This window comes from Lagopus muta, chromosome 2 (genome assembly GCF_023343835.1).
Source record: "Lagopus muta isolate bLagMut1 chromosome 2, bLagMut1 primary, whole genome shotgun sequence".
Taxonomy (NCBI): Eukaryota; Metazoa; Chordata; class Aves; order Galliformes; family Phasianidae; genus Lagopus; species Lagopus muta.
Genome location: NC_064434.1, coordinates 57,624,377 through 57,642,329, shown reverse-complemented (window position 1 = coordinate 57,642,329; position 17,953 = coordinate 57,624,377). Strand labels below are relative to the sequence as shown.

The 17,953-nt window shown below is 37.3% G+C and overlaps 1 protein-coding gene across 3 annotated transcripts in view; it reads right to left on the bottom strand.

The window, feature by feature from the left end:
- The window catches only part of ADGRG6 (adhesion G protein-coupled receptor G6), a 112,074-nt gene that overhangs the window by 57,884 nt on the left and 36,237 nt on the right, over positions 1-17,953 (bottom strand). For all 3 annotated transcript variants that reach the window (XM_048936344.1, XM_048936345.1, XM_048936346.1), the window contains exons 3-4: positions 9,195-9,536; positions 2,960-3,580 (exon numbers count right to left, since the gene is read on the bottom strand). In XM_048936344.1, coding sequence (XP_048792301.1) covers positions 2,960-3,580; positions 9,195-9,536 — 963 coding nt within the window. The remainder of the gene's footprint in view (positions 1-2,959; positions 3,581-9,194; positions 9,537-17,953) is intronic.

The following is a 17,953-nucleotide window of genomic DNA, read 5'->3' as shown; positions in this document are numbered from 1 at the left end:
CCAGCACTCAGTGTATTTAGCTCAGCTTTAAACACCTATCCTTCAGCTACCTAATGAAGACAGATTCCACCCTAGCTAAGTTTGACAGCAAAATCAAGAACTTTTATTTGGGAATGAAGGACTTAAGTAAAGTACACAATGCAGAAATCTCAGGTACAAGTGAACATACAGCCAAGCAAGCCTTAGACTGAACAGGTCACATGCTGCTCTAAGTGTAGCCACTACAGGCTCCAAAATCATTACAAGAAGTTGATTAAATACTCTGAATTGTCTACACTGAGCTCTGCACTGATGGTGTCAGTGCTCTTGCTACCTAAACTATTTATTTTAAAATTAGTTTGGCTACCCAGGCTGTGTATATATACCTTTAAATGCAAACCCTGCAAAGGTACAGCAATGAAAACAGAACTCTGTCAAGTCTTCCAGAAACATCCCACCATGATTGCACAGCTGTGAAAACATTAGTCTAAGGAATAAGCTAGGAGAAGGTAATTTAAAGAAAAGATCATTGGGAACAGTTTGTTGGTGTTTTTATCTTCCGTAAGCCTACTTGTAAAAGCTTTACCTGAAGAATGATGAAAATAGTATCTCTTGAAAAATCTAAACACTGTTCAGGCAAAATGTGTTAAGATCGTCACTAAATGCTGGGGCTGGTTTTTTTCTTTTTTTTGTTTTTGTTTTTTCTATTACAAGCAGTTCCTGGGAAAGCATTACTGGTGCTCAGAGGAAACTCTTTTCTGCATAAATCCTTCCATTGCAGCTAAATGAAGTCTAATCAGTTAATCTCACCAATGTCAGTGGTTTATTCATGGCTGATAGTCTGACGCATCAACCCTCCTGTTAAGGGCTGGTTTTACAATGATATCTTTTATTCAAGATGATGAAGGGAAGAAAATTCTAACAATTCCATCTCTGAGATTAATAACAGTTTCTGAAACTGCATTGCATCCAGTGTTTTCTTTTAGGACATGCTTTGTTCTAGGGAACCCTGTATAGTAGTGGGGAAATTTAATATCCTTGAAAAGGACTGGTTAGTATTTTCACCCTGCTTACATACAGGAAGCAACAATTATTATATAGAGATACACTTGAAGCAAACATGGAAAATGGGGCCTACACTTCTGTAAATGTGAGAAAGCTCATACATATTTTCTAAAATAACATTCTTTCGTAAGGAAACCACTTAAACAATGACATCCCCCAAAATAAAGCTGTGATGTGGGATGAAAATAACTGTACTGTTTCTATGAGCACAGCTATAGTGTGACACTTAATGTCACAGGACTGTGTTAATAGAAAAAGGGACAAGATCCATACATTGGTCAAAACCAGATAAGACTGCAGTATCTACAGACACCTTGGTATGTAGTTTAGTAAAAGTGTTGTAGCCTTCATGGATAACAGTTTAAGAAAAGTAAGATTTTTGGGAAAATTACTTTCTTTCAGATCTTTACTTGCTGTTTGTATGGGCAGAAAACCAAATTCTATGTTCAGAACAACTTCATCAGCCATGACCAGTGTTTAGATTGCCTTTTTATTGTTCTGGTAGGCACCTAGTGGCATGCTGAGAGCTGTCTCAGTGAATCAAGCTACTTCATATTTCGCTTTCAGTAAACTAAAGCAGGTAAGATATAATATGCTGGCCACCTTAAACCCTCATGAGCTAATAGATACAGAAACTAGCAAGTCTTAATTTTGTCAGGTACTATTTTAAGCATTCCTAGAATGCTGACAGGTGCTCTGTTAGGAGACAGTGATATTTTTTAAACTATATTTAAACTAAAAAGTACTAAAGTGGAGAGGACAACATTAGATATAAAGAGACCTTACATACTTCAGAACCAGTATTTGGAATTCTTAACTCTGATATATATATATTTTTTTAACAAATGTATATTTGCTACAATAGAGAGTCTTAGACAACATGAACAAGGAGTTCCATAGCAGTAGATTTTCAATAGCATCCTACATTCATGTGTAAGGTATCGCTGGCCATGTCTCCAATTTTACCCTATGCATTTTAAAACATCCAAATATCTCTGATGCTTTCACTAATCAAAGCATTTGTTTCCTTCCTAAAAAAAAATAATAATTATATGTATGTATATGTATAGCTCCAAACTGGCATGGATTTTTTCAGTTACAATTATTCTTCCTTTTTCTGGTTAAAAATTCTGGAGGAAATTGTTAAATAGCTGTAATAATACATGCATATATACAAATCACACCTAGGCATGAATAAGAACAAAGTGTCTGAGCCACAGAATGAGAATAGCTTGGACTGAGTATGAAAATTTGTCTTTCAATGTAATCTACTGGAAGACTGTAGTAACTGCCAGTTTAAAGAAGGGCAGAAAATATATTGTCAGGATGACAAGAATGAATGATTTTGATCTAAAATGCTTCCTTCCCATCTGTTTTCACTAATTTAATTTTTTATTTTATTTTTGTATTTATCTGTCTTGTATGCATTAGAGTTTTGCCATTGTTTTTACTGTCTCCCTGCACTAAGAGCACAATGCTAACAGGTTCTTTTTCTAGGTAATGAAAGCATCAAAAGTTGGGTACAAAAACATTTATTTAATTGTTAGTTAACACACTTCTTTTCTCTCTGGAGACTGTGGTTGGCTAACCTGATGGTTGCAGGTATTTTCCTGTGATCCTCATTTCATGTAGGTAAATTGCCAGTAAACAAATTACTGGGGAAGAACTTTGAATCATAAATTATTTTAAGTAGCATCTCAAAACACATGGGGGATTTTTCTTTTCCCATAGAGAAACAACTTTATGCCCTTTCAAAGCCTCTGTGTATAGAGTTGAACTAAAGTTGAAGAAAGACAAGTCCTACCTGTTTTTCTTTCAGAGGAACTTTCATTTTTCTTGCTAGGATATTTTCAGCACAATGCAGAAGTGTGTGTGGAGGGAGAATAAGCAAAAAAGATTGGCAAGGCGTACTTACCACAACTCAAATTGTTTTCTGCCTTCAGTGCTGAAGTTGGAATACTCCAGAATTCATTTTCCCAGTCTACAATGTTTCCTTTCACATCGCAGCTGAGGTTGGCTAGTGTTTGAGCATTCATGGTGAAATTCCAGAGGCGGAAGTTGTAAACGTCCCCATTTAGAGAGCTCACTTCATTGCTGTTAGAGCCCAGCACAAGCCTCCCATTTCCAGGGATAACTTTGCCAAACATATCTGGACAGTATGTATTACGATAGATGTTTTTGGCGTATACACCAATAGTGCCCGAGAAACTATCCCCTATGACACAAAGCTGTTCAAATGTTCCTGTGAAAAACTCCACATTTTGAGGCAATGCGTTGTCCAGTATGCACTGTGTGCCTGAGATGGACAGAAAATGGCCTTTTGTGGTCTTCCCAAAGCCGAAAAATTCTTTTGATGATGCATCAGTATAAGAGAAAATCTTCCAGTCATCATTGTCATCACTGCCGCTCTTGGTTGCTTCAAAGCATAGTGTGAACTGGCTGAGCTCTGGAACCAAGACTGTTTCTGCCACAGATACAGCATCAGTGTCGGGATCCTGGGGAATGATGACCTTCTGATTCCTCAGAGACACAGCAACTAGAAAAGAGAGGAGATAAATTATTTAAATTGAAGGTATTCTCATATAAAAATAAAGGCAGACTGGCAGCGGTTAGTGGTTTATTTTAATTATTTTTTTATTTTATTTTATTTTTTTTTATCAGTGCAATATATCAAAAGCACACACTGTAGGGAATTTGGCTTGGCAGAGTGTTCAACCTGAAACATGTGGAGTTCCTTTTCAGCAGGGTGGAGAATGCTGCACTATCTGCAGTTAACTCCCCAAGTTGTACCAAGAGCAATATTAGGAAATATTGCCTACTAGTTTACACTCATTTTTAAAACATTTGTTTATTAACATTCATTCATCAAGGAAAGATGTAGTAGGCAATAGAGAAAAACAGTTATTTGGAAAACACAGTATGATTTTTGAAGTTCTAATATTTTGATTACTTGTCTGCATGACTGCATTACACCAACAAAGTTCAGATTTTACTTCTTTTAAATATCAATACTGCATTAGAAGAAAAATTCCTCTACATTTCTTGGCAAACTGAAGCCCTTTGTTCCTGAATTCTGGTAATGAGTTTCTAAAAAACATTAAGCATCTTCTCATTTTGTCCTCAGCAATCTTCAGATTCAGCATTGTAGTTACATATCCAGTTTGTATTCAAACTGTTCCCCTTTTGTAAATGTGTTCCAGATTTTGCATGAGCATCTAGAAGTGGCTAGTCCTCTTCTAAAGCAATGCACTGCAGTAAGGGCAGGGGCAGAAGTACTTTGTCTCTAATTTTTTAAGCATTGTCACTTGCACTGGCAAAATAGCAGTTACCAAATGTGAAACGCAGTATTAAATGACATATGATTTTTCTCCATGAGGGTATTAATGACAATTCTGCTGAGTCTACTTTGGAGAAGATTATTTTTCAAAATATAGTGCCAATATACTCGGTTTTATTGGATCCTTATGGCACAAAAAAAATTCCAGTGAATTTCTCCACAGAAAGAAATTTCAGGTTATCAGTCATGCAAAAGAACTGAAGTCAACAAGACCAGATACACAGCAGTAGCCCTTCTTTATTTCTGGCTCTTTATTTCTGTACTGTGGCAGATCATATCTCCAGGAAATGTCTGACATCTTCCTAACACTCTAGATATTCTGAAACTGAAATTGGATTTTGCTAGACCTGAAGATAACTGCCACATGAAATGCCTAGTCTTCCTTAGGATTTTTAAATGGTGCCGTGTTACATACAATAACTATTATACCTGCTCCCTTCTGAGAGTGAAAGAAAAATTTTCCATTTGAGAGGGTAAAATATGTAAGAGAAGAGTGATTATTATGCCACATTCTGGAACAGACAGATGAGCTATAAAGATCCTACACGTCCACTGTATTACACTTTCTCTTTGCCAGCAGCTGGCAATGAATCTGAGCCCCAGACTACCATATCTGGGCATACATAAGGACAGAATTTGACCAATATATATATCACAGTAAAATAACATAAAGCATTGCCCTTTTATGTGCCAAAACAGCAACTGGAGAATGGGGCTGAAGAGAGAAATCCTGGGCTTTTACAGTTACTGGATTTACTTCATAGATTTTTCTTCTTTCCCAAGGGCAAAAATATGTTGTAACAATTTTATAGATAGAAAACGTGCTCAACTTTCCACTGAAAACAAGGGCTTTTTTTGTGGCTTAATTATACTGTACAGTTCTTTATGTAACATGGAAAGTGTTCCAGAAGTGTAAGGATTCAAGTCTTGAGAAAGAAAAAAGCTCATTCATATGAGCACCATTCAGTTGATGTTGGAATGGTCAGGAGAGTTATGGACCACCTGGTTACATTTAAACAGTGTAAAAGAAATAAACTGGAAGAAGGAAAGCTGCTGTCCTGGTAGTGAACAAGTCTACTCAACACTGCTGTGCTTCCCAGAGTCAATCGTTGGCACTTTCCCATACAGCAAAAGCACAAAACTGACAAGTATTCTGTACATGTGGAGAAAAAAAAAAATCCTGACATCAACATTAGGAGCTCTCTCTCAATCACTTTTGAACAGCCAGTCATCACAATGATGAATTTCGGACGTTAGCATTGAAGAAGATAATTATTCTCTGAGGAAGAATACATATATTCTTGGTCTTTTCATGTAAGAATTTATACTACATTCAGGGTGATGCTAAACTGTTTCTGCTAGGAAGATAACAGCTTTTATATTGGACACATTACTTTTTACTTGTATAAAATGTAAATAAGTCTTGGCAGCTGAAATGCAGCAGAGCGACCAGCAACAGATAGCTCACTGTTCTGAAATCCTCATCTGCATTTACAAAAGTGTTGTCATGACAAGAAGTCTGCTTCTGCTTCTTTTTAGAGCTCCTACCTTACTTGCTTTCAGATCATGGTCTCACATACTTCCCTTTTACATACAAGCAAAAATAACTATTTTACAATAATTTGTGGGGAAAACTGCTTTTCTGCCATTTTCTAGCTTCACAGCTTTTAACTGTCCTTCAACTGATACTGGAAGAAATATACCAGCTTTTTTGAGTTTTACCAGTGTCTACACACCACATACCATATAGGCTGCACTCATTTATTGCTGCTCAGTGTACAGCTCATCTATCTGCTTTTGGTGTGTTGCAGGAGGCACCAGGAAAACCAGCATTTGTGTGGGCAGCCAGCTTGTTACGGATAGCAGGATGTGTTCTGTGAAACTCGTTTTGAAAACACTGTTCCACAAATGCTGTTTTATTCACAGCTAATTTCCTCCCCAAACTCATACTGTTTGGTTTTCCCCACCTATATTTTGCTGTGCACACATTTTGTGTAAGGATGCACTATTTGTTTCATTTTAAGTTAAATTTCTAGATAGCAAACTGTTGTGTATCTTTGAATGGTCCTTTACATTCCTTTATCAAACACAAAACTGGACAAACAACTTAATTTTATTATTTTTACAGGTTTGCTTTTAAGACATGAAGGAAAACATGGCTACATAACTATAATATAGTAACCTCTCTGGGAGAAATTCACGATAGTGCCTGGGTATCGTGTTCACAATAGTAACAATGTCAGTTAGACAATGAGGCTTTGAAACTCCAACAGTGACCTGAAATGAGAGGAGGTAGCATCGCTGCCATGCCTCTGGGAATTCTCTACAGGAGCAGGAAAGTACTGCTCGGACATCTGCTGTACAGATGTTTCGTAATTTCAGAGCATGTGTATTGATGATCTAACGTCTACAGGCTTTTATAACTTATTTTCTATGAAAGGAAAGCAGTACATTATCACCCATTTACCAAAACTCTTTTTCTGTGTTCACTTCCTGGCTAACAGTTGCCATGCAGAACATGGCCTGTATGTTATAATTTGTCCCATTTGCATGCAGCCAGCTCTCCTTCATAACATCTGCAGTCAAATTCAAGTTGAGAGTTACCAGTTCGGAGTAAGGAAACTAAACTCAGGAACCTTCGTCAAGGTAGCTTAACAGCAGGCCTTAACAGTGATACCTAAACTAACACACGTGAAACATTTAAATGTAATTTGCTGGTGGAGTTCACTGACACCTTTAGCCACAATGAAGGGTAGCCTTCTTATTCACAATAAAAGGGTATCTTCCAAGACTATTGAACTGTAAGAGTGCTATCCATGAAGATAGGGCACTCTTCAATTTGGCATGGAGGTAATATTTTTGCTTTCACAGAAATGCCAATAGATATGGATATAAAAATGTTTGCCTCCATGGTCCTCTTCTCTTGTCCTCATGTGAGGATAATATTGCATCTTAAATTCCCAATAAAAGTCATTTTATTTGTTAAGATTGAGCACTAGAATAATAAAGAATAAGAATAACACAATAAATCACGTCGCATAATCTGATTACATATCATTTTATATGATCTACTTGATTTTACAACTCCTTTAAACAGAGAAACTAATTTTGTCTTACAAGTCGGGAGATTATTTTAAAATATTATATGTGCAATAAGTATTTTGATATTTCTTTTAATGAAAAAGATTTGCCTGTTACTTAAGAGATGGCTGAAAATTTCCTTTCTAGACGACCAGCTGACAGAACATAAGTGTGCTACAGTTGGGCAGTCCCCAGTACAAGGGATACAAACTAAGCAATGCATTGATTGAGAGCAGTCCTGTGGAGAAAGACATGGGGATCCTGGGGATGAAAAGCTGCACGCACCTGATCTAACATAGGTAGAAAAAAGGGGAATGGCTTTAAACTAAAAGGGGAAATTTAGGTTAGATATTAGGAAAAAAATTATTTACTCAGAAGGTAGTGAGGCACAGGAACAGGATGCCCATTGAAGTCATGGGTGCCCTACCCCTGGACGTGTTTGAGGCCAGACTGGATGGGGCCCTGGGCAGCCTGAGCTGGTGGATGGCAGCCCTGCCCGCATTAGGAGGGTAGACTTACATGATCTTTAAGGTCCCTTCAAACCTAAGCCATTCTGTGATTCTATGATAAACCAGCAGTATGCACTTGCAACCCAGAAGGCCAACCTGGGCTATCCTGGAATGCATCCAAAAAGCGGTGGCCAGCAGAAAGAGCAAGGTGATTGTACCTCTCTACTCTGTCCTTGTGAGGCCCCATCTGGAGTACTGCATCCAAACCTGGGGTCTTCAGCACAAGAAAGATGAGGAGCAGCTGGAATGGGGCCAAAATAGGGCCACAAAGATGATCAGAGGGCTTGAGTACCTATCCTACAATGAAAGGATGAGGGAGCTGGACTTCTGAAGAAGAGAAAGTTTCAGGAAGAACTCATTGCAGCCTTTAAATATATAAATGGGACATTTAAGAAAAATGAAGAGACTTTTTATCAGGGCTTGTAGTAACGGCACAAGGGCAATGGTTTTAAATTAAAAGAAGCAAGTGACCATCCTAATGTCCTCATTTATGTGGCTGTCCTTTACTGTTATGTTCAGAACAACTTCTTGCAGTACCTTAACATCGCAAAGTAAACATCAGTCACATTTGTCGTCTTCACTGAGGAGAAAAGCATGAATAGAAAAGTGTCTTTTTTTGCTAGGATTTTTAAAATCTAATCGTTGCTATATATTTAAGAAAATAAAAAAAGGTCAAGGAATACAGGTAGCAGTTTTGCAATGACGGTTCATCCCTGAGAGTTTACGTTACAGACTGGAAAAAACCTTGAAGAAGTTCTGTATTTTGCATGAACTTCTCCCCATTGTAGGGTGACTCACCACGCCAGTGGTTTTGGCTCTCCTTGTTTCTTTTGGCTAAGAACCTGCTCATTATGGTCTTCATATTTCCGTATGTATGTCCCACTTTTAAAGTGCCCAACAAGAATTGTCTGAAAGGGGCACTGCTGGGCCTACAATCTTTGTGTGATAGAAGTGTTTCTAATGCATTAGAGAGATTACATGTCCTAGAATAAAATAATTTACTTTCATCTGCAGAAAAGCAAATTAGTTAAAAAAAAACACACATAAGTCTGTAGAATTATCCTTCAGCTTCCCCATTACCTATCCCTCTCAAGGAGCACATGATTCCTTTGTAAAGTGTAATTCCTAACCTGTATAATAACCTGTATAATAACCTGTAAGAAATTTACTTCTAGCAGGATATTTTTTCTGTAAAAGGGATAAAATGGTTTGTGTTTACTTACTTCGTACATAGCTGGCATTAAAACCTTTCTTTTGGATACTGAAGTCGCTTTTAAAAGACACAATCATTTCATTTCCAGTAGAATTATATGACAATCCCTTGGCAGTGATGCCACAAAGGTTCATTGGGCTCTCTCCATTGTCCAATGTCAATGAGTCATAAATGCAGCCCGGTGCTTCTTCAATGTCAAAATCACTGAATGTTAGCTGTATAATGAATCCATGAGGTGCTCGGATGATCCATTTACAAGCTTGGCTGTTGGGATAATCATTTGGATAGCATGGAGAAGTGAAAACTCCAGAGGGGTCAGTTAGCACAGTCCTACAGTTGTAGCATCCATGAGCTGGCAATGAAAACAGAAGGAGGTCAGGAAGAAAGATAATTTAACAGGAAATTAATTGTCAACTCTATGACTGTACATTTCTATACAGAAAAACATGAAGAAATATGGGGGAAAGAAAGGCAAAAGAAAGCCTCATATTTGGTGTGCAAAATGCTGGAGGAATAGCACAGCAAAATACTATTTTACATAAGAATTCCCACACAAAAGGGACAGGAGTTATACTGCTGAGTATTCATTTGTATAAGCTATGTATATCTGCTATACTTATTGGTCCATTGTGCAAACACCAGTGAAGCAAAAACATTTTTGAATTCTCAAATGCAAATGAATACTTAAACTAAAACTTCAGAGAAGATGACTGGTATCCTTTCTATCTTTTGGCTGTTGGACAGATGCTGACTGCTGCTAATATGCAGCTTCATGCCCCGTCATTTTTCCCAGTGGAATGTCCCTGGAATGCAGCAGCACAAGAGATGGGCTGAGGAGCCACAGCAGCAGCATTCTGCAGTGTCCAAGGTTAGTCATCAACACTTCCGGCAAGTGCTTTCCACATCACCCAAAAGGGGAGCAGTGAGCCACAGGCCTCTGAATCAACACCACATTACTGAGCTTCTTCCCATGCTGACTCAGCTCCACTGAGAAGTTTGTGGCAGTCAGGCTTTAAAATATTCTCATCCTCTTCCTCATGCACCTTTGTACACTTGCTGTGCTCCTTCATGAGAATTTCAGGCCCTGCTAATCCTCAGGGATGCATTTCTTGCCCTTTTTACAGTTACCCTGTAGTGTATTTTATGACATTATGAAGATGAGCTGCCTGCTGTTGAAATATGTAAGTTTGCTGAAGCAGCACAGAGTTAACTAGGTGGGAACAGAATTCTACGAATTGATAACTGAAGAAACTAAGCAGCTCATTTGTGCCAAATTACTTTCCAAACATTTCATCAAGCACCAGACTAAGCTAGAAACAGCTCAACAAGTTGTTGTCCAGTTACATAGGGATCAACCCTAAAACAGGAATAAACACAACAAACTTCTCCAAAGTACCCTCAACGTTTCTTTCCACTGCTTGGCTCCTTATGAGTCACATTCATACGGTATTCAGCCTTAGCAAGTAGACCCTGACTCTGGGAACTAATGTGGCAAAAAAAAAAACAACCAAAAAAGAATACATCTGAAAGGAGAATTCCTAGCAACATTGTGCAGAAGTGTTGCCGTGTATCTTGTGGCCCCTAGAAGGTAAATAGATTAGTAATTAATCGGATTTTCAAGTCAAATACAGGCTGACTATGTAGGAAATGTTGGAGACTTATTTGAGAGAAAAAAAAAAAAAAGATTATCTTAAAGATTTTCAATTACCCCTGGGAATATTTCCCTCCTGAAGTTGGAAACATTATCTGAACAGTACAAGCTGGAGCCTGTGTAATCTAACTTCTCTCCAAATCTGTATAATCAGAGGACTACACTCACCTGTCCTGAAATCTTGCTGTTCAATTTCTTAACCAGAGAGGGAATATTTAATTATTAGTGCAATTAGCATAAATTCAGCAGTTGTTCAAGCAGATGACAGCTTTGTACAAAGCATTTTGCAGAGATACGTATCAGTTTTCAGAGAACAGCCCTATACTGAAGAGAAGAGAAACAAGAAAAGCAGCTGAGTCATAAGCCACAGGTATCCTAGTCCAGGGCAAGTGAGCCTCTACAAGGTGGAGGTTGGCTCTGGAGGAAGCAGCCCTCCAGCCGGAAGACTCCATGATTCATAATTCATATTCCTGCCTTCATTATTTCTAGGATGAGTGCTACAGTGGCTGAGGATCTGGTAGTATGCTGTATCCACTCTCCTATCCATTTCTGCTAGAGAAGTAAGTGGCACAGAACTATCTGGGCAGTTGAGAGCTTTTGCTATGTATCAACTATGTCCAGATGGACTTGGAGCCAAGGGCTAAGCTGTTATGTTATGAAATCACATATGGGTGCTAAAGCGCTCTCATTCAGCACTGTATCCCTAAAGTATAACTTTAGTGGCATTATAAAACATTGCTGAACTCGAAAAGACTGAAAGAAATGTGGTATTTGTCAGTAAAGGTAGTCTAATGCACCTCTCAAACCGGTAGGATATTGCATTCAACCTAAGACTGGAAAGGGTAGATTTGTCCATCAAAAAGAATGGACTTTCTTAGGAGAAGCCTGACTTCACTACTTTTATTGATCATCATCAGCCAAAACAGGACTCAGCTCTTTTTTATTTATTTATCTTTCTCCTGAACGATTGCAATTATCTCTAAGCTATTTTTAAAAATGTCAGAAAACATGGTAAAAATACTTTTATCTCTTTTGTCACTGCAAATACAGAAATGTAGATGTTACTTATTTTACTGATTTTTTTTTAACTCATTTCGTCTTTTTACACTAACATACTCTCATGTCATTACATCCGTACTGTTTTGCTAGTTTTATAAAATTAATGAAGTTAAAAAAGCCCCTAACTGGAGGTAGGAAAATAAGTACTGCACACATTACATATGTAGAAGAAACAGATTTGGAGAGGAAAATATCTTTCACTTTGGCATAGCGGCTCTTCTGTCCATGACTGCAATTTGAAGGAGAAATATCCTGTTTTCATGTAAATGTCCACAGTAGTAAGTAAAAAGGAAAGAAAATAAACAACAAAACTATATATAAACAGAATGGTTTTGAATGGAACTTTTTGCACAGCTTCTCATGAGACAGTTATTTTTCTACAAACACTGCCTATTTTACTCATTAAAGAGAAAAATTGCTGTGGCAACTCTAGGCTGTCAGCCAAAGCTGACAGATATTTTGCAATCCCATTGGCCTGGAGCAGTTCTGAACTGTGGATACTGAATACTTGTTTCAATACATGCCACAAGCATTTCTGCAAGCAATGTGAGATAATTTATTAATTTTAATGGGAATAAATATAGGTATATTTTCTTGGTCAAGAACTCTAACTGCACAGAACTTGCCTATCAAACATTTTGTTATCAACCTAGACCACAGGAAATATACTCCATAGAGTGAAAAAACTTTCACTTTTTCTCCCCTCTTGAATATGCTAAAAAACATCAAATAAACAGCCTCCAAATGCACGGAAATCAAACACTTATTTTCCACATTTCTTACACTGAAAGCATCACACAGCATCTCATTTATTTCCTTCATGGGAATATCCTGGAGAAATAGTTTTCATTTCATAATCATATTATTTTTTTCTAAAGGATTTATGCTTCACTTAATAAATGAGTAGTTAAGAATTGAGTATGACACTGGAACACTATACTAAAAAGTAAAATTAATAAATTCCTCTAGAGAATTTTAGAGCTTTCACGAATGTTACTTGACCCACAAACACTAATGGAGAAGCAGAATTTTCCCTCCTATCATGCTCATTTTGTAAGGACAAAGTTAGACATAGAGATAATGAGAAAAAAAATGGCAAGTTTCCATGGATTTTGAGTTCCCAATCTGAGAAACAAGAGTTCTGATTTTCCTTAACTACTTAGCATTTGTACAGCATTTCATATGTCCAAAGCATACTACCAGTGACTTTAAACTCCAACTGGGAGAGCAGTCTGCCAGTCTGGTCCACTGTAGAAAATCAAAAAATGAGTACTTAGTGGCCAGTGGAAAACTATGGTCATAAAAATTTCTTAATCTTTAATAAGAATTTATGAGTGAAGGGGGGGAGAGAATCCTGTTTTCATGGCTGCCAGTTTTTCCTAGCCATGGAACCATTCCCTTTCTTCTGTGAGTCTGTTGCCTATTTCACATATCTACCTTTTAATTTCTACTAAGAGTTAATATTTCTGTGGAACTTTTTCGTATATCATCCTGAATCATCTGAAACTAAAGGGCTAAGGGAACCAGTATGTTATTAATTGAAGAGATCAATGTGACTTACATGACTAATATAGACTTACTTACACAAAACCCATATCCTGTGGAACAAAATTAATAGCCCACCTTGACCCACCAAATGATTTTGTGTTTTTAGAGCCTTGGCACATCCAGTTGAATTAGAGAAGACACCTGTGGACACTGAGATAATGCCATCTGGAAGTGGCTTTCACAAACCATTTGTGAACAGCTGAAACCACAGAGCTATAATGTTGACCACTGGTTTAAAGAAGGAAACTTTCTGTATAAACTCTTCCCATACATTCACACTTCCTTTTTTCCACCTTTTACGTCCAATATACTTCTGCATTTACCTCCAAAATCTGTGCTTACATACATATTTTTATCTGGCTCCATGTATTTCTCTACTTCTCTCTAGAGTCATAATGTTCCCCCTAAACCTCATCTTTTGTCCCATCATATTTTGCAATTACATCTTAGTCAAGAGTTTTGAATTTTACTTCTCTGTATGCTTTCACTTCTACTCTTAGTCAACCGAGGAGAACTGATGGACTACAAATTTTGTTTGGCCAAGAATTTTTTTAAAAACCAAAAGCAATTCAGCTTGGATCATTGCTCAGTTCAGCTCTAACAGCTCAAAGCATGTGAACGTTAGGATCAGAAGTAAACAGTGTCTATAGGGAAAAATATCTGCTCTAATAATTCGTTCACTATACAGTTTATTTTCATACTGAGTTACAGTTTGCAATAGGACTTTTCTTTTTCCATCCACTGGCTGTAGCAATGAACTGGCCCCTCTATGCAGTATTTTCCACCTGACAGAAGTGCAAATGACTACACAGAGCGTAGGCAGTAGCACAGGATACCAATGATAGACTGTGTGGGTTGAATTAACACTGTTTTTCAGTATTTTTTTTTTTAAATCCATTGAAAGATTCGTAAGAGCAAGATTTTGGTATAAAGTTTAACTCTACTTCTGCCTGTAGAGGAGACACGTCATATGAAAATATCCTGAAATATATCTGTAAATATGGGACTGAATTTTCAGAAAACAAAACAAAACAGTTTATATTACCTTCTGTCTTATTCAACTGAACAATAATATCTCCCCTGCTGACAGAATTAGACAAATCCTAAACCACAGACAATCTTAGCTACGCTGTCTAGTACTTCAGAGAGATATATATATATATACTTATATATTCATGCATTTCGGATTCTTTAAGCATATTGCCTACATTTGAAAAAGTAGCAATTGCAAGTAGTGTCACTTTGTAGTCACACAGAAGTATGTGGAAAGTTGAAAATAGAAATGAAAACTTAAAATCATACACAGTAACATATAAAAAATATCTATTTTAATTAGTTTTAGGCAACAAAAATTCTTGCTTTATAATAAGCAATTAATTTTTTTCCTATTTCAAAAATGCCATAATAGAACAGATCTACAGAGATACGGCCAAACATTAGGTTAAACATATTTATGACATAAATAGATGGGTAAGTGAGGACACACCTGCAGACAAGTGAGGGGAAGGTCCAAACCACCAAGATGTGGGTGGGCTGGAAAGGCTACAGAACAAACAAACCCGTGTTATTTCAATATGAGACACAAACACTGAACCCAGAACAGCTATCACATAGCAAAGGCTTAACGGTAGCCTGTTTCTTCCATTTAAAAAATGATTTCAGATGTGAAAGGAATCTGTAGGTGCACATAAATATCTATATGCAAAATGTGGATAAATTTCTCACAGATATGTGTCACATCATTCACTCCTGATATAAATGAATTATCTGCATGCTTACTGCCACCTATAAGTTCTACACAAATTCTTACGCAGAGCAGCGAGCATTGCACTCTTCTGCAGTCTCTTCCCACCAAACTACCCTGCCTTCACTCTGTGTAATGCATAATTTGTTTGAGTTCTTTCTGAAGAAGTACAGATGAGGAGAAGTGAGAGGTTTACTTATGCTTCTTTGTTGGCTTTCCAGACTGTAGAAGCTGTTTGATCTGTCAAAAAGATCTTTGCTTTGCCATATTACACTGGCAAGAATAAAAATCATTTTCACAACAGATAATGCTAGCATGCATCAGAATCCTTAAATTAAGCACACAATACTGAGCTTAACTATTTAAGCACCCAAATTTTATTTATTTATTTAGGCTAAATGGAAAAATATAAGAAAAACATAAGGATTCTCTTTGCTATAAATGGAAGGAAAATAAGATTCTTATCCTGACATGCCTGCATGTATAATGTGACAAGGGTGAGGTCACCTTCACTGTCATGTCTTTAGCCCTTAACACTGCCCTCAAAAACATCTGAATGGGGGATCACTACACAGTTGTAGGCACCTTAGCAAGGCAACAGGTGAGGCACTGTGAGGACTCAAGCAGTGAAGAAGACCGTGTTATTGCCCCTAATTTTAACTATCTTCTATTCTTTCTAAAGGAAAAGCGTAATAACTGGACCAGCATGAGCTAACACCCATGCAAGCAGAGAGATCCTATCTGAGGCATACATTGCATATGAAAAGTTAGTAACCAGATGTTTAATTAATCAACATGAACCGTTTTATACCTGGTCTAATGTCCACACAACTATCCATAGTCTTTCTTTTTTCCTTCTAGGGGCATATTCTAGATTCCTAGTTTGCTGACTGAATTTATCTGGGGAGAACAAGGGGTTGATTTTTTTTTTCCCCAAACTGCCACAAAAATAGTTCTTTCCAACATGTGGGTGTTGTTGTTGTTTTTTTTTCTTTCTTTTTTCCAAAACTACCTTCTTCCTAAAGACAAGCTTTAATTCTAACGCAGCAACAAATTTTCTAAAAACGTCACTAAGTCAAAGTGCCATATTCCCTGTCTTTCCCTCTTGAAAATAAAAACATTATTTCTTTTGCTGGGTTCAACCTCATCCCACCACCCTTTACTAGTAGAATATTACATTAACTTCCAGCTCTGCAAAGGCATCGGTAGTAGGTATGACACAGGTTAATATCTGTGTGAAGAAATCAACGTCAGATCACCTTTGGGGGGCTTTAAATTTCACCTGCTACTGAATAATTAAAGTGCTGGTTACAAAACACTTGGCAGTGTGGTATAACTTATCAACAAATGAATCCCAGTGTAATTTAAATAATACTCTAAAACATTTCTAAAATATTTATGTTAATATGTGTAGAATACGTAGAATCCCCAACAAGATAAACATTACCAGCTTTTGTGTGAAACCATCTGCATTAGCCAAATTGAAAGAAAATAAAAAATCTTAAGAACTTTGTACACCTTTACATTATCCTACTTTGGCTGCCACACACAACCAAATGCTTTTTGCACATCGTGAATATAATAAAAATGCAATTACAAATACATATTTTTTTCTGTTTTTTTCTTAGTTTGCAAGTGTGACTTTTGTTGATTTGCAGTTAACACTACTTTCAGTACTTCAGTATTAAAACCCCAGCCTGGACGCTCATTCTGCACTGTTCCCATTGCATCATCTGCACAGTACTCCCTGTACCCAGCAAGAATTGTAGGCCTCCATATTCCGGACTGGAAATAGCATATAACCCTGGTGGAGCCTTTTATAATTCAATGAAAGGCAGGACTGTACTCTTACAAAATAATTCAGCAGTTGGGCTTTGGCCACGGAAGCCAGGAGACACAAAGTTCTATATCCTGGCAAATCATATCAGCTTGTCTCACATCTTTTGCTGATGGAGTATGTCTTTTAAAGGGTTGAACCGGAAAAAAATTTCCTTGCAGGCTAATTTATAGGCACACATGAATGTGTAACTGCTGTTTGTGAAGTCACTTATTATTCCTGCTTCCTATTGCTCTAACCCTGCTTTCTAGATTATTTAGAAATTAAATTTTTACTTAAATTAAATTAGAATATATATATTTTTCCTCTCTTATTAGACAAGAATAGGGTTTTTAATAAAATTACGTGGTAAATGGAAAACTGATAAAAGACAGTATTTTTTCATATGTTACATTAGCCTGCGGGACTCCGACCAGAAAAGCATTAAAGCAGGAAATATAAAATTCAGAAAGCCAACAGACATTTTGCTAAGTATCTAGAATACTTCAGAATCCCTGAAGACACACAGTAATTAATAAGAACAGATATAGCTACAGGAATTTTAGATTTCACAGCTTGTACCTGAAACTAATCTGAAACAGCTGATCAAGCAATGTATCAATAGCTCCACCCCAATGGCTAAGATCACAGAGTAGTCTGAGGCTCTGGGACATAAGTGCCAGTGCTGCTAAAGTCTTAGACTAGCCCCTGGATCCAGGGGGTTCATCTCCAAACCATTCCTGGGCATGGCTCAGTAGCTGGCACAGGCCAGGAACCATTCTGAACCTACAGCCAAATATGGCTACCAAGTTTTTATAACCGTGTGAATCTCGGACACTGACTGAACTGGCCTAAGAGGCAGAGTACGCTCCTGGGCCAGCACATGTGTGGGAAAGGGAATGTAACCATGAGAGGAAGAGCCCTAGGTTCTATTTTATAAGTCTTATGTAA